Source organism: Chiloscyllium punctatum, chromosome 5 (genome assembly GCF_047496795.1).
Source record: "Chiloscyllium punctatum isolate Juve2018m chromosome 5, sChiPun1.3, whole genome shotgun sequence".
Classification (NCBI taxonomy): Eukaryota; Metazoa; Chordata; class Chondrichthyes; order Orectolobiformes; family Hemiscylliidae; genus Chiloscyllium; species Chiloscyllium punctatum.
Genome location: NC_092743.1, coordinates 36,390,158 through 36,414,233, shown reverse-complemented (window position 1 = coordinate 36,414,233; position 24,076 = coordinate 36,390,158). Strand labels below are relative to the sequence as shown.

Sequence of the window (24,076 nt, the reverse complement as noted above, 5' to 3'; positions counted from 1 at the left end):
AGCTTGCTGACCTTAATAGGCGTCTTCCAGCAGAGGCTGTGCAAGAAATCCCTGACCATTTGAGACTGTCTCGCTCCAAGTCACTTCCAAGGCAACAGAGATATGAACGTCAGCCTATGATACGGACTTCAGCTCCCTACACCATCTCCCTGCAGACTTCTTCTTTTAGGAACCTACGATTGCCAAAGAGATTAAGAGTAGTATATTTTCTGGCTCGGACACGACTTGCCCAGAGAATTATTATGGTAGGAAATGGATTGTGTTTGAGCTATATATAATGAATGGCACATTTATTAGGCTTGATAAGAAGTGGCTTCGATCTATTTTTGGTTTGGTTTCTCAATTTATTTTATCATTGCTGGCAGGCGGGACTAGATTGGGTTGTGATATCTGGTTGGCATGGACGGATTGGACCGAGGGGTCTGTTTCCATGCTGTACATCTTATGACTCAATTACTCTATTCAGGCTTTGTTGCTTACAGTCCTTTGGATGATCATTCAAGATTCCTTCACCCTACTGACATTGAGTACCTTAATTAATCCTATGATATAGGTTGTCTGACGCAAGAGATTTGTTTGTGCTTCTATTTATAATAATTTCTCGAACATACCAATGAAAATGCCAGTGATACCCGATTAGTCAGTTGATGCCAAGATACGAAAAAGGCAGATGAACATCCATATTATTAGATTGTCTCAGGGCTTAAAACTGAAAGATGACGTTTTCCCTATGGTGTAGAGCAAGAGCTGAAAATAAAGGTACTGTATATCTCACAATGCTAAAATTTGTCCAGAATGTTGATTATTCTACAAAACCTTGAGAGAAAGTTCAAGTTATTTCCAATGGTAATTATTGTAGAAATATTTATTTGCTGTGTTTTTATTCGTTCAGTAGATGTGCGTGTTGCTAGTTAATTCCCATCACTAAATTCTCCATTGTAATTTAGCAGTGCTTGAACATCTGCAATACTTTGGGTGCAGAAACATGCATAATGCTGTTAGAGAAGGAGTTCCAGGATTTTGACCAAGTGATAGTGAAGGAACAGGGTATAGTTCAGAGTTAGGATGCTGAATGCATGCCAGTCAAGCAGAATAATTTGTCTTAAATGGTGTCAAGCTTGTGTTGTTGGAGCTATACTCATCCAGTCATTCTGTCCTATTCCTGCCTTGTTTCTTAAAGAAAGCTTTGGTAAGACAAGAGGTAAGTTACACACCACAGAAGTTTGAGTTCTGACCTGCTATTGCAGCCATAGTATTTATGACCTGGCCCAGTTCAGTTTCTGGTCAGTGGTGACTCCAGGATGTTGATAGTGGGGACTCAGTGATGGTAATGCCGTTAAATGTAAATTAGTGATGGTTAGATTCACTTTTGTTGCAAATGGTCATTGCCTGGCACTTGTATGGTGTGAATATTTCTTATCACTTTCAGCTGAAGCCTGGATGTTGTCAGGTCTTGCATTTGGATATTGGCTGGGTCAGTGTGTGTGGAGTTCCAAATGGCACATGATGCAGTTATCACCAAATATCCACATTTCTGACCCCATTGGGTAGAAAGGTCATTAAGAAGGGGTGTAGGAGTTTAAAAGGGGTTTGGGTTTTAAAGAGTTGATATATGTTGATAGTTCATAGTTTTGTTGACCTGTGGCTGAAAATATATTTTTTGTAATATAGAACATAGGACAATAAAACATAGGAATGGGCTCTTCGGCCCAAAATGTACCAAAAATGACATTAAACTAATCTCTTATGCTTGCCTGTCGTCCATATTCCTCCATTTCTTGCATATTCACATGCTTATCTAAAATACCCCTATCATATCTGCCTCCATCATCACCCCTGGCAGTGCGTTCCAGACTCCCACCGCTCTCTTGTGCTTAAAAAAAAACTTGCCCCACATCTGCTTTGAACTTACCCCCTCTCACCTTAAATGCATGTCATCTAGTTTTAGACACTTCAACTCTGGGAAAAATAAGCACTAGTTCTTGTTTAGTGTGGGGAACTAATCAGTGTTTTCTGTTCACCTTTCCTCTAGGCAGGTAAATTGAGAACTTTGCATACTTTGATTAAGTCAATGACTTTTGTGGTCACTGAGAAGAGTGGGTCTCAAGAATGAACACACTTTCCCCAATAGGTTGTAACAGTTTGCTTCCTTGGTCTCTCTATTTAATTGTCTTCAAAGAACTTTGTTTAAACCTCTGGGTTACAAAGCTTAAATATAAGTTTCTTAAACAAATAAATTTGCTGTCATGAATTTGACAATATCTAAATCTCATTATTTTTATTTTTCAGGTGGGCACAGTAATATGGATTGGCATTTTGGTTTACACTGATCCCGCTGGTCTCCGGACATTTTTGACAGCTCAGGTTGCTGAACAGAGCCCACTAGGAGAGAGTGGCTTACCACCTATTGCAGTTCCACCAGGTGTTTTCCAGAGGGGAGATTCTAAGAGCACTTTGCCTGGTTTTCCATCAGATGTCAATGCACCATTAGAGAATCAGTCACGTGGCACAGATCAGAACACAAAACCAAATCCTCTTGATGCCTTACCTTTGGCTACACGTGAAAATGTAACTGATGATGACAAACAGCAAGTTCGTAGTGATACCAGTCTCCCAGAGAATGATTTCAAAGAAGAGATCACGTGGGGAGTTCAGGATCAGGAGATGTGGCGGAAACTATCATTCAGACATTGGCCAACTCTCTTCAGTTATTACAATAATACACTGGCAAGAAAGTAAGTAATTTTGAAACTATCTGACATACTAATGTGGTTTTCTGTCTAACTGAAAGATTTGAAAAGAACAATATTTTGAAGGCAACTGTTCAAAAGAACCATAAATGTTTTCAGCAAGAAAAAAACGTATTGGCTGTTCAGCTCCCTGACCAACTACCACATGGTCTCACCAGATCCTCATATCTTCCTTTCTTCCATCAATTGAAGGATGCAGTAATATCTAATTCAATAAATCACTGTGACAAAGCATTCTTGGAATTATGTAGCATTGAAGGAAACCCATCAACCTATTATGTCTATGCCAACTCTTTGATACAACAGTCTAATTAATCTTGTTTCCCCTCCCCTTTTTGCCACGGCTCTGCATATTTCTCCTTTTCAAGTAGATGTTCAACACCTTTTAAAAAGTGACTACTGATCTGTTTCCATCACCCTTGCAAATAGAAAAAGGTTAAGATCTGAAATATCCTATGTACAATTCTCCTCTTGTCTCTACTTGTCTGTACGATATAAAAAATCTGTGTTCTCTTATTAACTACTAATGGAAACAATTTCTCCCTTTCTATGCTATCAAAAGCCCATGATTTAGAACATCTTGATTAAATAAGTAAACCATTGACATTGGATTTATGTAACAATATATTCAAGTATATAGAGTATTTAACATTGTAGGTTAGGTAACCCTTTATCAGATGGGAAGGTAGATTTATTTCAGCATCCAAAAATAATCAAATAATAAATCTTGTGACTACAACTGTGGATGCTATGGATAATCATCTAATGTTGTGGTTCCTAAATAACCACATACTTGTAAGAAATGAAATGTATTTAGATATTTCAACTACGTTTATTTTGTGGATGTTGTTTTTAACGTTAGTTTACAAACAACAACAAATTGCCATTCCTAGATATCACAGTAGAGTGATTAGCCAATGTGGGACTTCAAACCAGCGTATACAGGAAAACAACAGATATGGACCAAATATTGAACTACAGAAGCAATCCTCCCAATATCCACAAATGAAGCTGCATAAGAACATTTATTTCAACAGCACACTGCAGCACAGATAACTATGCAGCGCAGAAGAAAATCATCTGTACAGTGTATTCAAAAAGAATGGGTACCCAATGGACACAGTCCACCGATTTCTCAGCAACAAATCCAAACTAGCAGACAAAACGAGTCCAGAAATCCTAGCCACTCTCCCCTGCATCAGAGACATCTTTGGAAATGACTGCTAGACTACTCAGACCCCTTGGCATCATGGTAGTCCACCAACACACTAAAACAGCAGCTAATGAACTTGAAATACCCTATACAGACAACAAGCAAAACTAATCTCATTTACAAAATACCGTGCAAGAACTGTAACAAACACTAAATTGGACAAACAGGCAGAAAACTAGCTACTAGGACACATGAACGTCAACTAGCCACAAAATAACATGACCCCCTCTCAGTAGTATCTTTACATACAGATAAGGAAGGACACCACTTCAACTCGGACAACACAACCATCCTAGGACAAACTAAACAGAGACACGCACGAGAATTCCTGGGCGGCACGGTGGCACAGTGGTTAGCACTGCTGCCTCACAGCGCCAGAGACCTGGGTTCAATTCCCGACTCAGGCGACTGACTGTGTGGAGTTTGCACGTTCTCCCCGTGTCTGCGTGGATTTCCTCCGGGTGCTCTGGTTTCCTCCCACAGTCTAAAGATGTGCAGGGTCAGGTGAATTGGCCACGCTAAATTGCCTGTAGTGTTAGGTAAGGGGTAAATGTAGGGGTATGGTTGGGTTGCGCTTCGGCGGGGCGGTGTGGACTTGTTGGGCCGAAGGGTCTGTTTCCACACTGTAAGTAATCTAATCTAATCTAAAAAAAAGTGTGGCATTCTAACCAGAACACTATCAACAAACACATTGACTTGGACCCCATTTACCACCCCCTGAGAAAAAGAACAGGAAATGACCTCACCATAGGGAATGACCTCACCAATCTAAAGAAACCCAAACATATAAATAGAAAGCAAGAACCATCAGCAGTGCTTTGTAAGGGGCTCACTGAAGATGTTACCTAGTATGGTGACAAAGCGTCTGAAAATGAACCTTCCAGCTCAGCAAGCAAACCTACATCAGAACCTCCATCCGAGCTACAAATCAACTCAAAACTGGCTAATATTTATTTCGTACTTTTTCTGGTCTACTTCATTTGATAGATGGTCTAGCAGAATCTGTTTGATGCATTTCCTCTCAGGAATTCTCAATTAAATGAATTCTTAGGCATCCAATGATAAAGTGATATCTAGTGGCATTGCAATTATGTCTTTTTTTTTTAAGCTTAGATCAACTTTTTTAGAAAATGCATTCTGCCTTCCTTAGGTATTTGGAAGTCCGAGCTTGATGTTACCTGGTCATTAACATTTCATTTGCCATATCTTTATGCTTCATTAGTTTTTAGTGTTATATAGTAAATGTTATCCTTCCTTTTAGGTATTCCAATGAACTGTTAAAAGCTACAGCTAAGGAGTAAACCTACATGTTACTTTTAAAGCAGATGTCATGTACTGCTTATTTATTTACAGGTATGTTAGCATTCTTCCCATCATCCCTTTATCTTTCCATCTGAGTCTGCAAGATGCCCTCGATGCAAGACACCCTCAAGATGCAAAGCGATACCATTCCACATTCTCAACAGATTACGAAGAGGCAAAGAATACTGATGGAAACTGGGCAAGGGGACAGGTTTCCTCTAAACCACAAGCACCTTTAGATATCACACTCTACAAGTAAGGTCGTGTGGAATAACTTAAGAATAATGCTTAAAATTAAGTTTGGCTTGAGGCTCATTCCTTACCTATGGATTAGTGTTATGATCATGCTAATTATGTATAACCTGGGATTATTTTACTATACAGTGTAATGCACATGATAGTTTTGTCACATGAGTTTCCACAAAGTGTTGGTTTTATTGCAATGAAAGCACTTTAAGGTTTTAGCTATTAACATTAAGCCACTCAAATTGTTAGTTGTAATGACAGAACATGGGTGATATCACATTCTGCAAGATATAGTGCCCAAGTGTTTTCAGCATTATTTATTGATCGGTTGTCATATCAACGATAACAAAAGTTTAGAAATGTTGCGGTGAAAGATCAGTCCTGAAATGTTAACTCTGTTTTTCTCCCCACAGAGACTGCTTGATCTGCTGAGTATTTCGAGCATTTTTATGGGGATGTGGTGATGTAGTCGTAATGTCAATAAATAAGTAATTTAAGAAATCCAGGCTAATGTTCTGGGGGCATGGGTACAGATCCCATCATGGGAGATGGTGAAATTTGAAATCAATAAAAATCTGGACAGAGCCTGTCAATTGTCATAAAAACTCCTCAGGATTTCCTTCAAGGGAAATCAGTCCTTATCTGGTCCAGCCCACATGTGACTTCAGATCCATAGCAATGTAGTTGACTCTTGACTGCCTACCCAGTAGCATCAATAATACATGAACAAATTTAATTAAAAAAAAGTTTTATTTCAGATTTCCAGTTTCTACACCATTGCTGACATTTCATAGAATCTATAATTTATTGAACTGAATGATTTATTGTCATTTTTATTGAACAAATAAATAGTGAAAAGTTTAAACTGATGCCACACTCTGCTGCCATTTTGAGTTACAGAAGAAATTAAGATATAACTAAAACCAGAGTTCCTCCTCCCTCCTTGTGCTCTGCTCGTGGCTTGGCATAGTCCCCTATCTACCATTAGCATCAAGCCAAAGGATCAACTCTGGTTCAATGAAGAATGGAAAGGATCATGCTTGAGACAGTAGCAGGCATATCTAAAATTGAGGTGTCAACCTGGTGAAGCAAAAATACAAGGTCTCAATTAAACAACTCACTGCTTAATTCCTTTCATGAGATATGGCATTACTCGTAAGGCCAACATTGTTGCCCGTTCCTAATTCCCCTTGAACTAAGACTGTAAGGCTCCAAGGTCATTTCAGAGGGCAAATTGAGTCAATGCTTATCAGAGTTAAGAATGATTTTATTGAAACATACTAATAGGGATTGACAGAATACATGCTGACTCAGTATTTCCCATTGTTAGGGGATTGTGTCATACTCCAGCATAAATTTCAGAATAAGGGTTCTCTGATTTAATTCCAAGATGAGCAGGAATTTCTTCGCTGAGATTATGAATTAGACTTGTGAAGAAGTTTGTGAAAAAATTGAAGATCTTCTGAAGTATTGTGCATTGGTTTCTCATTGGGGTTTGTTCAGCAAGTTTAGATTTTAGTTTAATCATCTCCATAGAGTTCATAACAACACCAAGACCAGCTGACAAGTCGATTCCTGATCCTTATCCCAGCATCAGCAATTTTAGCTGAATCGGGTTTGGGGCCAGCAAGGCTGCTTGTCCCCATCAGCTGGCACCCAGTTATACTTGTCAAAGCCCTAGCTAAAATTGAGGAAGGATTTTTCAGTCAGATTTAACATGTGCAATTTTCTGGTGCTCTGGCAGCTGTTACACATCAAAGGCAGATTATGATATTGTGGCAGAGCGACAATAATTTCAGCTTTACTTCCTACAGTAACCTAGCATTTTGTTATAGTTATTATAATTTACAGGTTTTTATACTCTATCATAAGCAAAATTTGTAGCTTTTGCTCCTTTGCAATTTAATATGCACGTCATGTTTGAAGTGTGGTTTTTGGTCTATATGATCTTGTCCTTCTAAAATACAACCTTGTATATCCTGAGTAAGTATTTTTTATAGGAAGAATCTAATGCTGTGTTGGGCTCATTATCATGTGTGTTCTACAAGGCTATTATCCTGGTTGGCATCACTCTTTCTTGTGGCTTGTGATAAGTTCATTCCTCTGCAGAACTATCTATTTTCAAATACATGTCCCAGAGTGTTTCGTGTTTACTGGCTGGGCTCAGGCACAACGTGATCTAATGGGAAAATTTTCCAATTCTGTCAATTTTTCATTCTCTTTGCAAAAGTCTAATATGATTGCTATTGGCAAAGCAAATTATTTCAAGAATAATGTTGTTTTTCAGCAATGGTTAATATTAGCCAATGAAATTACATTTCTTTTTAATTATAAACTTTGTTTCTTGTAGAGTTGGAGCTCTCGGATTGGCATCAGGAGTCTTCCTCGTAATTCTGCTGTTCTGCTTGTATAAGGTGTTCTGTCCAAAAACATATGGCCAAGATGGTCTATCTTATGGGAGAAGGCGACGTGGGGACTTACCTTGTGATGATTATGGCTACTCACCCCCTGTCAGTGAAACCTTACCGTTGATTTTAAAGGGACACTTAATGGTAAGTAAATATTTGGAAATTTTCATGTTCTTTTATATTTGGGCCCTGTTCACTTGCCAAATATTGCAGCATTTTCTTCAAATGAGAAAGTTTGATTTAAATAATACTAGTTGTTTCACTTCGTGGTAAAATGTCATATGTGAACCACATTGATACGTTTGTGAGAATTGTTTAAATTTAAGTGGGTGCTTGATGATTTGTTCACATTTACAACTGGCAAGATTGCAATACTGTATATTTGTTTTGACCTGGTCAGCCTAATAATAACCTATACTGAAAAACCAACATCATAATAATAACATACAACCTCATTTTTTCCATTAGTTCACAGTTTAACTTATGCATTGTCTTAAAAAGCAGTCGAAATTAACTGATTTATTCAGCACAATTGTAATATTGCCCTAAGCTATCATATCTATATTTAACCAATATGAGTCAACTTAAAATTGATTTCAAACCAAGCCTGGTTAGTATAATTAAACAGCTTGGACTGAGAGACAAGCAAAACATTCTTTCTCAAACTTCTATCAGTTCCACTGTTCAATTACTGAAAAGTATAAGAGTAACTGGCCCTTTAGTTTCTTTCTTCCTATGTTTCAGGCATTCTTTGAGATTGGAACTCAAGCTGTGGGAGGGAGAGAGAGACACATTGACAAATTCAACCCACAACTCCAGATTTTGGGGCACCAGCATATTGATTATATTTCTGATTTTAAAATATAGTGTATGAATTTCTTTTACAGAAAGGTCTCTTGTAATCACTTCTGTTTTATGATTCAAAAATACGTCAGATTGAATATCACAATTAGCAGTGATAATCTTGCTCGTGCTTCATCTTTGCTACCATTTTTTTTATTTATTCTGAATGTACATAAAGCTATATTTTATTAACCAACACCAAAAAATGCAATTGACTTGTACAAAGAATTGTTATTAGGCCAATTCAGTGAGTATTAAGAGTTGAGCCTGGAATGTATTCTTGGGTAGGCCATATCAATTAGAGATAGAAAGTTTACTTTTTCCATAGCAATAAATGAAGCGTTTAGTTTTTACAACAGTCTGGTGTGGTTTATGTTCTAGTGCACATAAATGAGCAGATTTTATGAATTCAGTTTCATAACTTGCTACCTTGGAATTTGATTCAATGACTTATGAATTGCATTGATGTGAGCATCCTCAGTCAAAATACTGGAATGTAAGTTATTCAATCAGTCTTTTAGGGAGGTGAGGGGCTTGTAAGTAATAGTACAAAGTCGTTTATCTAATTTTATTTGATGTTTCTTGGGTTTTAAATTTTACTATGAAAATTATCATGTTGTAGTCCTGATGAGAGTTGTTAAATTGAAGTAAAAACAGAAAATGCTCAGCAGTTTGGCAGAATCTGTGGAGAAATCAAAATTAATATTTCAGATCCCAAGAAGCATTCCAAAACATGCTGAGGATTTACTGCTTTTTTTGTTTTTATTTCAAACATCTACCATCTAGAATATCTTATTTGTGTTTAAGTTGGTGTGTACGAGGCGGTCTTTAGTACTGCTGAAAAAAAGGTACTTTGGTGAAGTTTGCAGTCATAGAGTTGTACAACATGGAAACAGACCCTTCTGCTCAACTCATCCTGCCAACCAGATATCCTAAATTAATCTTTTCTCATTTTGGCTCATATCCCTCTAAACTCTTCTTATTCAAGTACCTATCCAGATGCCTTTTAAATGTTTTAATTGTGCCAGCGTCCACCATTTCCTCTGGCAGCTCATTCCATATATGCACCACCCTCTGCATGAAAAAGTTGCCCCTGAGGTCCCATTAAATCTTCCCCTCCCCACTCTAAATCTATGCCCTTTAGTTTTAGACTCCCCTACCCTGGGAAGAAGTCTTTGTCTATCCATGCCTCTCATGATTTTACAAACCTTAAAAAGGTCACCCCTCTGCCTCTGACGTTGTCGGGAAAGTAGTCCCAGCCTATTCCTCAAATCCTCTGGGCACATCCTTGTAAATCTTTTCTGCACACTTTCAAGTTTAACAACATCTTTCCTTATAGCAAGGAGACCAGAATTGAATGCACTATTCCAAAAGTGGTGTAACTGATGTCCTTTACAGCTGCAGCGTTACATCACAACTCCTATACTCAAAGCATTGATTAATAATGGCAAGCGTACAAACTGCCGCCTTCATTACCTGTCAACCTGCAACTCCACTTTCTAGAATCTATGAACCTGTACCCCAAGGTCACGCTATCAATTCAAAGGGAAAGCCAACATTTATTCTGCATGTGAGGTAAATCTTGATGCATTGGAAAATAGACTTTGATTAATGGAGGCATTGCCAGGCAGAATGTACCAATTAATGATTCAGAACTATAACAAAAAATTCTATTCTTGACTGTTCCTATATTGAACCAGCAATGCGCGTTTCACTGTAGTCTGGAGTGCTCCTTTGCATAGGTGTTCACTTGACATAAAAGTCCAGCTGGTTTACTAATGTCCTTTTAAGGAAGGAAATCTGCTGTCTTTTATTGACCTGGCCTAGACTTGACACCAGCCCCATTTCAGTGTATCTGCTCTCTGAAAATGAAATATTCAAGGACAATCAGGAATCAGCTGCTGGCTTTCCTAGCAGTGCCCACGCCCCAAGAGAATGTACAGAAATCCAGCAGTTGACTTTCCCTTAATTCAATTATGGCATCTACCTAAGTGCAGGTTTCTGCCATGACTCTTCTTGCGACTGACAGACCATTCTTAACCTGCCGATCTTTTAGCAGCTGGGTAGGGGGAGGATCCAATGGCAGGATATTCCTCCCCCTCTTTCCTTCTCTGGTTGCCACTGTGGCCCATTATTAACGCATTAACTTGAGAAGGCAGAGGCATAGTGGTAATATCATTGGACAAGTAATGTCATGCTTCTGCTTTGCACTCATGGATGCGAGTACCATTGTGACAGATGGCAAAATTGGAATTCTGAAAGCATTAGGAGTAAAAAGCTAGCCTAATGGCAGTCATGTGACCACTGTCGATTGTTATTAAAAACCTGTCTGTTTCACTAATGTCCTTCGTTCATAGGTGAGTGCTGAAAATGTTTAGCACCATTAGTGACTCCTTAGATATTGAAGCAGTGGGCAAAATCCAGGTTTTGGCTGACAAGTGGCATCTAACATTTTTGCCCCACAAATGCCGGCAACAACCATCTCAGACAAGAGAAAATCTAACCATCACCTCTTGACAGTCAGTGGCGTTACCATCATTGAACCATCCACTATCCTAATCCTGGTTTACTATTGTCAAGATGTTGAACTGGATTAGCTATATAATTACTGAGGTTGCAAGAGCAGGTCAGGGGCTAGGAATCCTGCAGCATGTAACTCACCTTCTGACTCACCCTATCCACTATCTACAAGGCACGTCAGGAGTGTAATGGAATGATCCAGGGCCTTCTGGGTGCTAACAGCTATAAAATTTACTCCAGTGGAGCTGAACAGCTTCTGGATCTGCATGTTTGGGCGGCATGGTGGCTCAGTGGTTAGCACTGTAGCCTCACAGCGCCAGGGGTCCAAGTTCAATTCCTGTCTATGTGGAGTTTGCACATTCTCCCCGTGTCTGCATGGGTTTCCTCCTACTGTACAAAGACGTACAGGTAAGGTGAATTGGCTATGCTAAATTACCCATAGTGTTAGGTGCATTAGTCAGGGGTGAATGTAGGGGGTGGATTGCTCTTTGGAGAGTCAGTGTGGACTTGTTGGACAGAAGGGCCTGTTTCCACTGTAGGGAATCTAATCTAATCCCCACTTGCCTAGATGGGTGTAGCTGTAATAATGGTTGAGAAGCTTGATACCATCCAGGACAACGGGGCTGCTTGAATAATATTCACACCCTCTACTACCAATGCTCAGTACTGGCAGTGCAAACATTGACAAGATGCACTGCAGAAATTCACCAGGATCCTTAGTCAACATCTTTCAAGCCCACAAACTACAGTCTTGAAGTACAAGGGCAGCAGATGCATGGGAATATCGCCACTTGCAGGTTCCCCTTCAAGTCACTTGCCACCCTAACTTTAAAATATGTCATCGTTATAGTGTTGCTGGTTTAAAATTATGAAACTACCTCTCAAACACCATAATGTCTCTACCTAATCTAAATTAATTCAGCTTGCTAACACTTCTCAAGGGCATCTAGAGATCAGCAATAAATGCTGGCCCAACCAATGAGACACACATCTCATGAGTTAATTTAAAATAAAGCATCATGAAGCAATCACAGGATAGTGATGACATTTCTTGCACATTCAGATCTTTGCAGCACAATCCACAGAGCCTCGATGTTTCCTGAGGTCAGATGATTTGGTCAAGTCGCTGAATGTCTGGTTGTGTTCACACTGTTTGGCAGGAGAAGCAAAAAACGAGACTGGAAGATCTAAATCCATGTCTCAAGAGAATGTGTAACAGGATTTTTTTCATATGTTTATGTGGGAAATACCTTTGTAGTTCTCATAGCCCAACTTATCTTGGTCCTTGAAAATGGCTATAAATGTTGGTTGTGTTCCTGAAGCTGGATGGCTTGTGAGGCAAGGTGGGGAGAGGTAGAATTTGAGGAGGAGGTGGGTGTTGGTACTTTCTTCTTCCAAATCTTTTAGCTGACTGTATAGAGTCTGAATGTGAAGACCTCAGCTGGATTAGCAACAGGGCTAAAACACATTGTTGTTTTTCATCCTTTTGTTTGCTCGTTACATTTCTCCCATTAATTGTTCACCCGTGAATTCTGTCATCGGGAACTGCAGATAGGCTGAAGTGTATCAATTGCCATATTTCATTTGACATGATCAGCATCCAGTTGCATCTCTCAGGCCTTTCTCATCTCATCACATGAGCTTTATCTTCTGGATTTGTGTCTGGGAGTCTGTCTTAAGCTATTGAAATACTGAGTTTTGGACTTGTTATTAGTGGCTTGCAAGTCTGGTGCAGTGTGGGCAATGACACTTCAGTCATCCACATGTTGATAGTGTATGTCTATATGGTTGGTTTAGTTTTGGCATGGTAGCAGTTGATAGCACAATTCATAAATAATGTCAAGTCACTGTCAGTAAAGACGAACAGCAATCATATCAATTGATCTATCAAGACTCCAAATTGACATTGTGTCCTATGAAGACCTCTTTTCCAGCAGAAGAAACAAACAGTTTTATTTGTAATAGAAAATAAGAATGACAGCAATACTCAGTCCACCAAGTTGGTTTTACTTTTAGGAATAGGATCTTGGGTACACTGCCAGAATGCCCCAATTGTCTAAATGATAGACGCTTGTCATTTTATCTGCAGCTCAGCTTCAGTCAGTATCCCACTGTCATCAGCATTTATGCCTCAAACCTTAATTCGAATGAAGATGTTTCATAAATGTACTATTATAACCTTCATGTGGTCCACACTCCATCTCAGAAGTTAAAAAAAAATCATCGTTCTAAGAGACTTTATTGCTGGGGTTGGCTGTGTCTTTCTTTCTCTATAGAGAAACCATAGAAAAATTGTGTTGGAAATGCTGTTGCACATGGTGTCCTCGTGTTGACAAAGTGTGTTAAACATGGCTTCATTACAAGAAGGATGAAAACCACATGGAGGTATTCTTCATCAAGTAACTGACACTTTCTGGATTTGTAACATGGGAGAATACGACTCATGAGCAGGAATAGACAGTGGGCCCTTTAAGCCTACACCATCTTTCAATAAGCTTATAACTGATATGGTTGTGGTCTTAAATCCACTTTCCAGTCTAACCCCATAGCCTTTTACTCCCTTGTTTACTTAATGTCTATTTAAGGATTAGTGGTGCTGGAAGAGCACAGCAGTTCAGGCAGCATCCAAGTAGCTTCGAAATCGACTTTTCGGGAAAAAGCCCTTCATCAGGAATAAAGGCAGTGAGCCTGAAGCATGGAGAGATAAGCTAGAGGAGGGTGGGGGTGGGGAGAAAGTAGCATAAAGTACAATGGGTGAGTGGGGGAGGGGATGAAGGTGATAGGTCAAGGAGGAGAGGTGGAAAAGAAGATAGGCAGGTAGGACAAGTCCAGACAAGTCAAGGGGACAGTTACTGAGCTGGAAGTTTAGAACTAGGGTGAGGTGGGGGAGGGGGAAATGAGGAAACTGTTGAAGTCCACATTGATGCCCTGGGGTTGAAGTGTTCCGAGGCGGAAGATGAAGCGTTCTTCCTCCAGGCGTCTGGTGGTGAGGGAGCGGCGGTGAAGGAGGCCCAGGACCTCCATGTCCTCGGCAGAGTGGGAGGGGGAGTTGAAATGTTGGGCCACGGGGCGGTGTGGTTGATTGGTGCGGGTATCCCGGAGATGTTCCCTAAAGCGCTCTGCTAGGAGGCGCCCAGTCTCCCCAATGTAGAGGAGACCGCATCGGGAGCAACGGATACAATAAATGATATTAGTGGATGTGCAAGTAAAACTTTGAATGTGGAAGGCTCCTTTAGAGCCTTGGATAGAGGAGAGGGAGGAGGTGTGGGCACAGGTTTTACAGTTCCTATGGTGGTAGGGGAAAGTGCCAGGATTGGAGGTTGGGTTGTTTGGGAGCGTGGACCTGACCAGGTAGTCGCGGAGGGAACGGTCTTTGCGGAAGGCGGAAAGGGGTGGGGAGAGAAATATATCCCTGGTGGTGGGGTCTTTTTGGAGGTGGCGGAAATGTCGGCGGATGATTTGGTTTATGCGAAGGTTGGTAGGGTGGAAGGTGAGCACCAGGGGCGTTCTGTCCTTGTTACAGTTGGAGGGGTGGGGTCTGAGGGCGGAGGTGCGGGATGTAGACGAAATGCGTTGGAGGGCATCTTTAACCACGTGGGAAGGGAAATTGCGGTCTCTAAAGAAGGAGGCCATCTGGTGTGTTCTGTGGTGGAACTGGTCCTCCTGGGAGCAGATCCGGCGGAGGCGGAGAAATTGGGAATACGGGATGGTACTTTTGCAAGGGTAGGGTGGAAAGAGGTGTAATCCAGGTAGCTGTGGGAGTCGGTGGGTTTGTAAAAAATGTCAGTGTCAAGTCGGTCGTCATTAATGGAGATGGAGAGGTCCAGGAAGGGGAGGGAGGTGTCAGAGATGGTCCAGGTAAATTTAAGGTCAGGGTGGAATGTGTTGGTGAAGTTGATGAATTGCTCAACCTCCTCGCGGGAGCACGAGGTGGCGCCAATGCAGTCATCAATGTAGCGGAGGAAGAGGTGGGGAGTGGTGCCGGTGTAATTACGGAAGATCAACTGCTCTACGTAGACAACAAAGAGACAGGCATAGCTGGGGCCCATACGTGTGCCCATGGCTACCCCTTGGGTCTGGAGGAAGTGGGAGGATTCAAAGGAGAAATTGTTAAGGGTGAGGACCAGTTCGGCCAAACGAATGAGAGTGTTGGTGGAAGGATACTGTTGGGGACGTCTGGAGAGGGAAAAAACGGAGGGCTTGGAGGCCCTGGTCATGGCGGATGGAGGTGTAGAGGGATTGGATATCCATGGTGAAGATGAGGCGTTGCGGGCCGGGGAAACGGAAGTCTTGGAGGAGGGGAAGGGCGTGGGTGGTGTCTCGAACGTATGTGGGGAGTTCCTGGACTAGGGGGGATAGGACAGTGTCGAGGTAGGTAGAGATGAGTTCAGTGGGGCAGGAGCATGCTGAGACAATGGGTCGGCCAGGGTGGTCAGGCTTGTGGATCTTGGGAAGGAGGTAGAACCGGGCAGTGCGGGGTTCCCGGACTGAGGTTGGAAGCTGTGGGTGGGAGATCTCCTGAGGTGATGAGGTTCTGTATGGTCTGGGAGATGATAGTTTGGTGATGGGGGGTGGGGTCATGGTCGAGGGAACAGTAGGAAGAGGTGTCCTCGAGTTGACGTTTGGCTTCAGTGGTGTAGAGGTCAGTGCGCCAGACTACCACTGCGCCCCCTTTATCCGCTGGCTTAATGGTGAGGTTGGGATTGGAGCAGAGGGATTGGAGGGCTGCGCGTTGTGAGGGTGAGAGGTTGGAGTGGGGGAGGGAGGTAGACAGGTTGAGGCGGTTAATGTCCCGGCGGCAGTTGGAAATGAAGAGGTCAAGGGCAGGTAATAGGCCAGCGCGGGGTGTCCAGGTGGATGCAGTGTGTTGGAGGTGGGTGAAGGGCTCCTCGGAAGGTGGGCGGGAGTCCTGATTGTGAAAGTAAGCTCGGAGGCGGAGGTGACGGAAGAATTGTTCGACATCACGGCGTGTATTAAATTCATTGATGCGTGGACGGAGGGGGATGAAGGTGAGTCCTTTGCTGAGGACTGATCGTTCGTCCTCAGTGAGCAGGAGGTCTGGGGGGATGGTGAAAACTCGGCAGGGCTGGGAGCTGGGATCTGGTGTGGGTGTAGAGCTGGGAGTGGGGGCGGAACCTGTAACTGAAGTGGGTGTGATGGTGGGGGGGAATGGGAGTGGGGGGGGAATGGGAGTGGAGTTATGAGCAGGGGTAGTGTTCCCCTTGGGGTTCTGGGGGGTGGGGATAGTGACAGTGGGGTCTGTGGGGGGCATGTCAGCAGAATGCAGGTGAGTGGCGCTGGTGGGGGTGGAAGTGGTGGTGACCATGGCAGTAGGGGTGGTGGAAGTCACTGAGCATGTGGCATCAGCGATAATGTGAAGGGCAGAAGTGATGTCAGGTGTGATGCATGAGGAATTGTGAGGGGTGAAGTGGTTGTGGGGGCGGAAGTGACATCATCAACCAGTGTGGGGGTGGCAGCTGCATCCGCCGCATGGCTAATGGTGGGATAGGTTCCAAGGCCAGGGGAATCTTCTGGAATGTTTGAGGAGTGCTGGTTATGGAGGTGGGTGGATAAAAGTTTGTTGTACTTACAGTTTTTGATGTTTGAGATGGAATTGAAATACTGTTTGTTGAGAGTATGAATTCTCCTGAGGATGTAGTACAGAGTGGGTCCTTTGCAATTCTGAGAGAGTGTGGCCCTCAGCTGAGGCAGGGCTGACTGGAGAGAGGTTAATGCCGGCTCATTGCTGCAAGCGTGGAGCGGAGGATCTTGAAGGAGAACTGTTGCTGGTGTTTTTGAATCTGTAGTCTGTACTGTTTGTCCTGTTCGGGTCCGAACTCTGCTGGTTTAAAGGTGGTCCGGAGTCCGTGTGGGATGAGTTGGTTACAGAGGCAGGCACTGAGGAATCAAATGTGGCTCTGGTACCGAGTTTGTTTCACGACATGGTTGAAGAGCTTCAGAGCAGAGGAAATGACCTGGGAGTTGCAGTGGGAGAGGGACTCCCTGAGATTCTTGTAGAGAGAGGAGGAAAACTTCTTCATGGCAGGCATCCTTGCAAGAGGATTCGCAGTAGGGTTAAAATCAATGAGGTAAAAACAATGACTGCAGATGCTGGAAACCAGATTCTGGATTAGTGGTGCTGGAAGAGCACAGCAGTTCAGGCAGCATCCAAGTAGTTTCGAAATCGATGTTTTGGGCAAAAACCCTTCATCAGGAATAAAGGCAGTGAGTCTGAAGCGTGGAGAGATAAGCTAGAGGAGGGTGGGGGTGGGGAGAAAGTAGCATAAAGTACAATGGGTGAGTGGGGGAGGGGATGAAGGTGATAGGTCAAGGAGGAGAGGGTGGAGTGGATAGGTGGAAAAGAAGATAGGCAGGTAGGACAAGTCTGGAAAAGTTATGGGGACAGTTACTGAGCTGGAAGTTTAGAGCTAGGGTGAGGTGAGGGAAGGGGAAATGAGGAAGCTGTTGAAGTCCACAATGATGCCCTGGGGTTGAAGTGTTCCGAGGTGGAAGATGAGGCGTTCTTCCTCCAGGTGTCTGGTGGTGAGGGAGCGGTGGTGAAGGAGGCCCAGGACCTCCATGTCCTCGGCAGAGTGGGAGGGGGAGTTGAAATGTTGGGCCACGGTGCGGTGTGGTTGATTGGTGCAGGTGTCCCGGAGATGTTCCCTAAAGCGATCTGCTCGGAGGCGCCCAGTCTCCCCAATGTAGAGGAGACCGCATCAGGAGCAACGGATACAAATCCAGCTCACAACTAATCTTGAAAATCAGCACGAATCCAATTGAATGGTGGGATCAAATAAAATTAGCTGTACTGGACTCCTCTGATCAGACCATGGGTTTGAACATTATGACCACCAGGGCTTTTGCCCGAAACGTCGATTTCGAAGCTACTTGGATGCTGCCTGACCTGCTGTGCTCTTCCGGCACCACTAATCCAGGACAAAAACAATGCTGAGTTATGTGACTACTTGGAACAAACCTTTATTGCCTGGCAGGAAATACAAATATTTGCCTATCAAAGAAAGTTCTGTATTCATTAATTCTGTGCCCATGATCTTGTATGTCCCTCATTCATTACAACTTCATGCATATATTATAACATTTTCTTAAACACATTTTTATTAATCGTTTTTCCTAGGATATTGAATGCTTGGCCAGTGATGGGATGTTGTTGGTCAGTTGCTGCTTGTCAGGACAGATCAGAGTGTGGGACGCACAGACTGGTGATTGTCTGACTGTCATACCAAACCCAGGGTAAAATATTAATTCATGAGCTCATTCCAGTTATTTTATTGCATTCCTTCAACAATATCCCTCAATTTATTTTCAATCCTTTTGTGTTTAAGCAGCCCTGAACTCCGCTTTCTGCAACAGATAACCTAGTTACAAAGTAATGCAATATTGTTGTTCGATTTAATCTAATCAAATTGTTTGTGCAGTGAAATAAAGAGGAAGCAAATTAAGAATCAATAATTTTGTAATACAGTTAGATGGCAACAGATGGGAAGAGCCTCCTGGGAGCGCAACCACCTGAACGGGCCATTTGGCTTAAAGGGCCTGTCTTTGTCCTGCACATTCTATGTAATTTCCAAATGAGCACATTTCTTATGAAGATCACTTGATGTTGATAGAAGTGTCTAGATTTTATTTGCTCTTATAACTGTAGTTATTTGGCATAAATTAGTCCAACAACTGCAAACAGCTAAGTCAGAAAGGAGATCAGCAATTAGACCTCCATCCTCTTGGTTGATGTAGTCACGCACTGATTTCACTAATCTGAGACACTAGAAGAATGCTGAAAATTGTCTTATGGGGTAAAGTTTTTCATACATTGCAACACAGAGACAAGAGCTCACTTAAAGTTGCTCTTGGAATTCCTTCTAACTGCAAATTCATACCTGAAGAATGAAAGTTAACTATTATGAAATAATTCATCATCCATAAAACCTGCCAAACAATACATTTGAACCATTTAATGATTAAATTATGTTTGTATCTCATGATTTTGAATGGGATTAAAATAATTTTAAAAATTAAAGAGGCATTCCATGTTAGACTTTTTGCATATTATATTGAAGGTCTGTTCAGGCTTTGGTGTTCAGAAATGCAGTGTGTTGGAAAATGTTTGACACTTGGTCTTTTTCATCCATTTTTAGGCAATGGAATGATAGTAGCAGTTGCTATGAACGTCAAGAGAGCTGGGAGTATATATCAGATCCTGAGAATGGAGCAGATGATGTATACGAAAGCGAGCAGAACTTTCAGAAGAGAATGACCCCTTCACAGCCCGTTCTGTTCACCGATCAACCAGATTTATCTGGATTAATAGACACCAACTTTGCAGAGCAAGTTAAAGAGGAGAATGCAGTTCCCAGACAGCGGACTATCTCTGAACATTCGCAGGAGGCTGGCTTTGACTTTGGAAAAGCATATGATAAAGCATATGAGGATCATAAACTGCTGAATGTGCAAAACCTGCGGAATTATCCTTCTCCAACATTTTTGAGATCTTCTCAAACATCTGTGAACCTCAAGTCGCATGGCTGGGATGGCAGCTGCCTACAGAGGAGGCGCAGTTTAGGGGATGAGCCACTTCCTGTGCATGAGAAAAACTCCCCCATTCCTATATGGGGTGGAGACTGCGAAAGCTCTGTCTGGAGTCTTGGCATCCAAGGGAACCTGATTGTGGCAGGAAGAAGCAGTGGGCAACTTGAGGTAATTAAACAGTAACATTAATGTTCCCTTGCAATTTATTGCATTATTTTTCCTTAATAGTTATTTAACAATACGAATAAGAGATAATCACTAGGTAGTATAGAACTTGAAGTGTTGCTGAAAAAGTGACATGTTGTCTTGCACTCGTCATGGCAGATACTAGGATGCCAGATTTCAAAGAGAGCAGCAATTTTAACAACCTGCAGAAAGGGAACTGATTGATCAGAGTTAACTTACCAGATAATCATCGCAAAACTGTATTCTGCTATTTTCTGATGCAGTGTATGGAGAGAGAATTTTGCACAATAACCTTAAGAGGAACAAATTCAGGCACAAAGTGACCGTTGCTGTAAAGAAACTGTTGATTTTACTTTGAAATAGCATTGAATGCAGCTGACACCGTGTTGATATCATATAGTCGTAGAGATGGTGGCTTAGTCGTATTGCCACTGGATTAGTAATCCAGAGACATAGGCTAATGCTCTGGTGGGTATGGGTTTGAATTCTATCATGGCAGATGGTAAAATATGAATTCAATTAATAAATGTAGAATTTGTTTTATAAACTAGTCTAATAAAGACCATAAAGTCATTGTTGTCATTAAAACCCATCTGGTTTTCTGTTGATTGTTAGGGAAGGAAACTATGATGTCATCACCTAATGTGGCCTACATGTGACTTCCAGTCCATAGCAATGTGTTTGGCTGTATAAAACGTCATAGAAGTACAATCAATTGTATCTGACTGCTACAAAGTTTGTTAAAGGAATGAAACAAAATGATTACCTGCCATCAACCAAAGAACTGGAAATGTTAGAGCTTCCTGTGCTGCTATCATCTGGGAAGTTGTATCAAAATTGGGAGTGCTGTCTTCTAGATGAATCAAGCAACAGCCTAACAATTCTCATAGAATCATTCCTTATGCAATGACCTTACACCTCCATCACCACCCCTAATGTGGCAATGCAGTGGTTTACTATCAGAAGGGAGTTGCTCTGGTAGTCCTCTGTATTGACTGCAGACCCCATGAAGTCTCATGGTACCAGATTAAACATGGTTCAGGAAGCTTCCTACTGCTTACCATCCACTCAGCTAAAGAGTCAGTATTCTTTCATGTTGCACACTATTTGGAGGATGCAGTGAAGGTACAAGGGTGCAGGATGTGCTCTGGGTGGAGGCCTTAAATGTCCATCATCAAGTTGACTGTTAACACCACTGACATAGCTAGCTGAGTCTTAAAAGACATACTTGCCAGAGACCGAGGCTGTAGCAATTGGTGAGGAAACTATTGAGAGTAAAATATTGACTTGACATCACCCTGTCCACTCTACAGATATATACGTCACAGATATGTGTGTTCATAACAGTATTTATAAGAGTGACCATCACAGTCCCATGGAGATGAAGTCCCATCTTGACATTGAGGATGTCCTCCATTGTGTTGTGTGGCACTATCCCTGTGCTGAATGGAACGAATTTCGAACAGATCAAGCAGCTCAAGACGAGGCAGCTCTGTGGAATTATATTCAACCACAATCTCTGACCTCATGACCTGCATATCCCTGTCATTCTACCATTACAACAAGTCAAGGCATGTTTCAGTGAAGAATGCAGGAGAGTATGCCAGGAGCAGCACCAGGCATACCTAAAAGTGAGGCCACAAAGCAGGAAAACTTGCATGTCAAAGCATCATGTGATGCCTTCACTGATTTTTTTTTTTCATTACTTTTATTCTTTTATCAATTTTTATTTGGAACTGTGAACTGAGTGCTGATGGTGACCTTTTGGACTGATCAGCAGCTTATGTTTTTTTTAAAGAAGGGTCAAACAAGCCATTGTTTGAGAGGCCAGACCTGGAGGTTACTTGCAGGTGGATTCTATGTCTAAGTGCTCCATTGGTACTTCAAACTCAGAGCAAGCAGTAAATCAAACCAGATAGATGTTTGGCCATTATTAACACCTGGGAGTTGGTGTTAGCAAGCCTGGGAGAGAACATGATCAAACTAAGGGAGAGGCTTGCGGGTTGGAGAAAGAGTTTGGCTGTTGATGCTTAGGCATGAAGATTTGAAAGCTCCCTGCCTAACTTCCAATATCAACCATTGGAAGTTCAGTGAATAGTAACTAATTTATAAGTATTGCTGAGAATTCCTCAGAGTGAACAGAAAGCTGGTCCTGATTGATGTCTTCAGAAGACCGATCAAGAAACAATAATATATGCCTGTTGAACAAAGCATTGTGGAAACAGCTTAGTAATCTGGCCAGTTTTGTCATTTTATTTATTCCTTAACTGTGTTTGGCTGTCTGTGTTTTGTATGAACGGGATTGGAAACAAAGATTATTGGATTTAAATCATCAATATCAGTTAGATTACTTTGTTTAGTTTTGCTCTATTATAGTCAGAGATATACAGCATGGAAACAGACCCTTCGGTCCAACTTGTCCATGCTGACCAGATATCCCAACCTAATCTAGTCCCACTTGCCAGCACTCTGCCCATATCCCTCCAAACCCTTCCTATTTGTATACCCTTCCAGATGCCTTTTAAATGTTGCAATTGTACCACCCTCCTCCACTCCCTCTGGCAGCTCATTCCATACAAACACCACCCTCTGTGTGAAAAAGTTGCCCTTTGCGTTTCTTTTATATCTTTCTCCTCTCACCCTAAACCTATGCCCTCTAGTTCTGGACTCCCCTATCTCGGGGAAAAGTCTTTGTCTATTTATCCTCTCCATGCCCTTCATAATTTTATAAACCTCTAGAAGGTCACACCTCAGCCTCTAACACTGCAGGAAAAATGGCCCCCGCCTATTCAGCCTCTCCCAATGGCTCAAATCCTCCAACCCCGGGAAAATCCTTGTAAATGTCTGAACCCTTTCAAGTTTCACAACATTCTTCCGATAGGAAGGAGACCAGAATTGCAGTATTCCAAAAGTGTTCGAAACAATCTCCTGTATAGCCGCAAGATGACCTCCCAACTCGTGTACGCAATGCTCTGACCAATAAAGGAAAGAATACCAAACGCCACCTTCACTATCCTATCCACCCTACAACTCCACTTTCAAGGAACTATAAACATGCACTCCAAGTCTCTTTATTCAGCAGCACTTCCCAGGGCCTTGCCATTAAGTGTATAAGTCCTGCTCTGATTTGTCTTTCCAAAATGCAGCATCTCACATTTATCTAAATTAATCTCCATCATGCCACTCCTCCGTCCATTGGTCCATTTGATCAAGATCCTGGTGTGCCTTGACGTAACTTTCTTCGCTGTCCACTACACCTACAATTCTGGTGTCATCTGCAGACTTACGAACTATACCTCCTAGGTTCACATCCATATCGTTTATATAAATGATGAAAAGTAGTGGACCCAGCTCCAGTGGTCACAAGCCTCCAGTCTGAAAAACAACCCTCCTTCACCAAGTTCTATCTTCTATATTCAAGCCAGTTCACTATCCATACATTCTCCCTGCATTGCACGAGATCTAACCTTGCTAACCAGTCTCCCATGGGAAACCTTGTCAAACACCTTACTGAAGTCCATGTAGATCATGTCCACCACTCTGTCCTCATCAATTTTCTTTGTTACTTCTTTTTAAAAAAACTCAAGTTTGTGAGACATGATTTCCCACGCACAAAGTCATGTTGACTATCCCTAATCGTCCTTGCCTTTCCAAATACATGTGAATTCTGTCCCTCTGAATTCCCTCCAACAACTTGCCCATCACTGACGTCAAGGTTACAGGTCTATAGTTCCCTGGCTTGACCTTACCACCTTTGTTAAATAGTAGTACCACGTTAGCCAACCTCCAGCCTTCCAGCACCTTACCTGTGACTATCAATGATACAAATATTGCAGCAAGGGGCCCAGCAATCATTTGCTGACTTCCCACAGAGTTCTAGGGTACCGCTGATCAGGTCCTGAGGATTTTATCCACCTTTATGCATTTCAAGACATTCAGCACTTCCTCCTCTGTAATATGGACATTTTTCAAGATGTCACCATCTATTTCCCTGCATTCTATATCTTCCATATCCTTCTCCACAGTAAATACTGATGCAAAACGTTCGTTTTGTATGTCCC

General features: G+C 42.1%; 1 protein-coding gene across 1 annotated transcript in view; it reads left to right on the top strand.

Annotated features, from left to right (window-relative positions):
- Positions 1 to 24,076, top strand: part of scap (SREBF chaperone) — a 155,057-nt gene that overhangs the window by 105,173 nt on the left and 25,808 nt on the right. Inside the window, exons 12-17 of the mRNA XM_072570036.1 lie at positions 3 to 245; positions 2,290 to 2,735; positions 5,317 to 5,520; positions 7,862 to 8,063; positions 18,421 to 18,536; positions 19,439 to 19,997. Coding sequence (XP_072426137.1) covers positions 3 to 245; positions 2,290 to 2,735; positions 5,317 to 5,520; positions 7,862 to 8,063; positions 18,421 to 18,536; positions 19,439 to 19,997 — 1,770 coding nt within the window. The remainder of the gene's footprint in view (positions 1 to 2; positions 246 to 2,289; positions 2,736 to 5,316; positions 5,521 to 7,861; positions 8,064 to 18,420; positions 18,537 to 19,438; positions 19,998 to 24,076) is intronic.